This window comes from Mizuhopecten yessoensis, unplaced genomic scaffold (genome assembly GCF_002113885.1).
Source record: "Mizuhopecten yessoensis strain PY_sf001 unplaced genomic scaffold, ASM211388v2 scaffold7055, whole genome shotgun sequence".
NCBI classification, from domain to species: Eukaryota; Metazoa; Mollusca; class Bivalvia; order Pectinida; family Pectinidae; genus Mizuhopecten; species Mizuhopecten yessoensis.
This window is the reverse complement of record NW_018406858.1, coordinates 635201-639993: the sequence shown is the minus strand read 5'-3', so window position 1 is coordinate 639993 and position 4793 is coordinate 635201. Positions and strand designations below refer to the sequence as shown.

The window sequence follows — 4793 nt, the reverse complement described above, 5'->3', positions numbered from 1 at the left end:
TGCAACAAATGACAAAGCATTGACACTTTTGTCACAGAAGCTTTGACATGTTCAAGAGACGTGCGACAAATGACAAAGCATTGACACTATTGTCACAGAAGCTTTAACATGTTCCAGAGACCTGCGACAAATGACAAAGCATTGACACTTTTGTCACAGAAGCTTTGACATGTTCAAGAGACGTGCAACAAATGACAAAGCATTGACACTTTTGTCACAGAAGCTTTAACATGTTCAAGAGACGTGCGACAACTGACAAAGCATTGACACTTTTGTCACATAAGCTTAAACATGTTCCAGGGACGTGTGACAACTGACAAAGCATTGACACTTTTGTCACAGAAGGTTACACATGTTCCAGAGACCTGCGACAACAGACAAAGCATTGACACGTTTGTTACAGAAGGTTACACATGTTCTAAAGACATGCGACAACTGACAAAGCATTGACACTTTTGTCACAGAAGCTTAAACATGTTCCAGAGACGTGCGATAACTGACAAAGCATTGACACTTTTGTCACATAAGCTTAAACATGTTCCAGGGACGTGGGACAACTGACAAAGCATTGACACTTTTGTCACATAAGCTTAAACATGTTCCAGGGACGTGTGACACCTGACAAAGCATTGACACTTTTGTCACAGAAGGTTAAACATGTTCCAGAGGCGTGCAACAAATGACAAAGCATTGACACTTTTGTCACATAAGCTTTAACATGTTCCAGAGACGTGTGACAACTGAAAAAGCATTGACACTTTTGTCATAAAAGCTTAACATGTTCCAGAGACGTGCGACAACTGACAAAGCATTGACACAAATGTCAAAGAAGGTTTAAAATGTTCAAGAGACGTGCGACAACTGACAAAGCATTGACACTTTTGTCACAGAAGGTTAAACATGTTCCAGAGACGTGCGACAACTGACAAAGCATTTAAACTTTTGTCACAGAAGCTTAAAGATGTTCCATAGCGTGTGACAACTGACAAAGCAATGATACTTTTGTCACAGAAGGTTACACATGTTCCAGAGACGTGCGACAACTGACAAAGCAGTGCCACTATTGTCACAGAAGTTTACGAATGTTCCAGAGACGTGCGTCAACTGACAAAACATTATCGACATTGTCATAGAACGGCCCCGAAGACTATAAATATCCACACTATTGTCAAAAGACCTACATGTATTACATGTTCAAGAGCATTACGACCTCGAAAAAACTGTAACACAATTGTTACGGGGACCTAACAGTTATATTTACAACACAAAAGAAAGAAACCAAATAAAAACACAAATAGTAAAAGACCATACGAGAACTAGCATAGTGAAAATATTAGTATGAAGAATCAAAATAGTTTGAAGACGAATAATTCAAGAAGGCATAGGAAGATTTACGTGTAAATAACATAAAAGAAGAACAATACACGGACCCATGGCCTTGTACCCAGTATGTATTGCTTGTTGTCTTACCCATGAATCTTTTACACAGTGTGTATTGCTTGTTGTCTTACCCATGGCATTGTACCCAGTATGTATTGCTTGTTGTCTTACCCATGGCATTGTACCCAGTATGTATTGCTTGTTGTCTTATCCATGGCCTTGTACCCAGTATGTATTGCTTGTTGTCTTACCCATGAATCTTTTACGCAGTGTGTATTGCTTGTTGTCTTATAATGAATCTTTTACACAGTGTGTATTGCTTANAAAAAGTAATATCAGGAATTACTGCATGTCTGTAAAAAGTAATATCGGGAATAACTATCGGTAAATAATCATATCAGGAATAACTGTCTGTAAATAGTTAAAACACAACTGTTCATGATATCTTTACCGACCAAACCACTCCGCAGTGGAGCTAAACAAATGTGGCAATACGCCTTATTTATGTTCTTTTTACTAATAGTTTTCTTTTCCTTTTTATCATCGTGCAGAATACATGCTGTTTTAAATACTGTCAATGACCTGGTTGTATAAAGTTATACTAACAATTGGCTTTGATTCCATTTGTTTGCGCGCCTCTTCGTCCAGTTGTTTTGTTCCGATGCTGTCGAGGACGGCCAGACCGATACCTGCTACCAGCCCGATGCAGCAGACGAGCGCCCCTGTCAATTGTATTATTATTTCAGTACGGCGAGTCATGCATGTTCATTCCTCGGGAAATTTACTTTACTGCATGCAGACTTTAAACACAAGTATATATTACTGCAAATGCTAACATCACAACAAAGCCACGTGAGGGTTCTTACTCCGTACATATTCATTTCCTTCTTATGAAAGATATAGAATGAAATATTGAAATGTAGTTCAAACAAACTGAAAGGTGGGGAGAAGCTTGACGTACAGATGTACATGGCGGTATATATAACGTCTTGCTTACCAATCCATAGACTCCAGGGCAGCCCGAACCACTGCGCAAGGTTAGCGGTGAGGAAGAAATTTAGGACGTTACCCGACCTTATAGTGAAGATGAGGAAGCTAACAGGCATTACGCTGTTGTCTCTAAACCAGAAAGACACCACCCGGTTCTGTAAAACTATATGAAATAAAACAATAAAGCCGTATTAAACTGTATGTAACATGTATCAAATTACAACAACATTATTCATTACAAGAATCTCTAATATAGTCCGTAAAATTCTCATCTCAGCCAAAAACTGGTAGTATTATTCACCAGTTATATTGCCTGTCCCCCCTTCCATAGAAACCGGATTTCAACCATTTATCGATTAACCTTCAGCGAGATTAAGTAAGGCGTTCCTCCTACGAGTCGCTTCAGAAAGAAATAGTTGAAATCCCACTTGACAAAAACATCTGCCTTCGGCTACCCTCGATATAAGATGAACGAAAGACACACATATTATGACACAATTACAAAGTTAGTAATAGCTGCCAAAAATGAATTATACTAATACGACCAATGACGATAGCGTACAATGAAAATGACGCTCTGACTAATTGTATTTGTATCAAATTGTTGAAGGAAAAACATACATTGTATTTTTAAATACTTCCTAAAAAGCAATGTTTGCAGCTTATCTGAAACGACTTTCCGAATGGAGTAAACGCGAATGTGACAGGTAAACATTTTGTTCAGTATTAAGAGCAAAAACTGTAAATAGTCGTTCCAGACGGTAATGTAGTATAGATATAATTTTGTATTTTATGTGCATGCCTCAAACTAACCAGTTATGGCCCTTCCCTCGCATATATATATATACCTCTTCCAGGACCAGTGCCGAAGCCGAGAGTCATCCTGCCAATTAGCATAAGGGGAAACATATAGGGCGTACCCCGAATAACCGGGGACCCCGCCAACGCAAACAGCAGCATACCCGTGGAGAATATCGTCGGGATCAACACGGCAGAGGCTGTGAGAAAACAAAAACAGAAGAACCAGTTAACCGTTATTGTATTAGATCAAGAACAGCAACAAGCATCGTAAATTAAAGGCGTTAACCACTAGAAATACGGAGTTAGGAAGCACCTATTCAAGCATTCAATATTTCTATGAACACCGTAATGTTTTATATAAAAATACATAAGACTGTTTATTCCCTTACCCCTGTTTCCTATCTTGTCTATGAAGAACCCTCCTGGTATTGAGACGATCGCTGACCTAAGAATGGCAAAATATCAAATACACATATATACATGTTATAATTAAACTTGTGATAACATCTTCAATTCCTAACCGTCTTCAAGGTAGCCTATATCATTCCATCTACATACCTCCACCAGGAGATGTATTCATGACAACCAGAACACATTTCTTTACACATCAAGCTAAATATAACATCCTTCTAGCTGCGTTAGAAAGAAGATTCTTGCCTGGCCGGGACAGCCGCTTCGTAGAAAAACATATCCCTCGATATCCGAACTCGAGTTAAGTTTTTTATTGAATGAGCTCTTTTCGTATGAAGCAAGTTGTATAAAGGAAAATTAATCTAAACCTATGTCTATGCGAACGACTACTCGGGTTTAAAGATAAAAGGCCTGTACTTACGTCCATGACAGAACGGAGAACAGGAGGTTGTACTTCTGAGGACCAAGGCCTAGACACTCCTCACAGCAGGTAGCATGAGCAGATCCAGAGACATTGTTGTGTGTACAATTATAATCCTTTCATAGACATTAAAATGTTAATGTTTAAACGACTATAAAACATTTATTTTGTCAAGATTATATTTTACTCAGCTAACTAACAAAATGGTAGCAACATCTTTAAAACACACCAGAGACGTACGTCCACAAATAAAACATTGACACTTTTGTCACAGAGGTTTTTTTAAACATGTTCCAGATATGTGCGACAACGGACAAAGCATTGACACTATTGTCACAGAAGGTTAAACATGTTCCAGAGATGTGCGACAACTGACAAAGCACTAACACTATTGTCACAGAAGGTTAAACTTGTTCCAGAGAGGTGCGACAACTGACAAAGCATTGACACTATTGTCACAGAAGGTTAAACATGTTCCAGATACGTGCAACAACTGACAAAACATTGACACTATTGTCACAGAAGGTTAAACATGTTCCAGAGCCGTGCGACAACTGACAAAGCATTGACACTTTTGTCACAGAAGCTTAAACATGTTTCAGAGACGTGCGACAACTGACAAAGCATTGACACTAATGTCACAGGTTAAACATGTTCCAGAGACGTGCGAAACCTGACAAAGCACTGACACTACTGTCACAGAAGGTTAAACTTGTTCCAGAGACGTGCGACAACTGACAAAGCATTGACAGTATTGTCACAGAAGGTTAAACATGTTCCAGAGACGTGC

At 38.9% G+C, this 4793-nt stretch overlaps 1 protein-coding gene across 1 annotated transcript in view; it reads right to left on the bottom strand.

Annotated features, from left to right (window-relative positions):
* LOC110453017 (major facilitator superfamily domain-containing protein 1-like) overlaps positions 1 to 4793 on the bottom strand; it is a 13554-nt gene that overhangs the window by 4562 nt on the left and 4199 nt on the right. Inside the window, exons 4-8 of the mRNA XM_021501823.1 lie at positions 4004 to 4119; positions 3561 to 3616; positions 3219 to 3368; positions 2378 to 2533; positions 1987 to 2102 (exon numbers count right to left, since the gene is read on the bottom strand). Of these exons, the coding sequence (XP_021357498.1) occupies positions 1987 to 2102; positions 2378 to 2533; positions 3219 to 3368; positions 3561 to 3616; positions 4004 to 4119 (594 nt within the window). The remainder of the gene's footprint in view (positions 1 to 1986; positions 2103 to 2377; positions 2534 to 3218; positions 3369 to 3560; positions 3617 to 4003; positions 4120 to 4793) is intronic.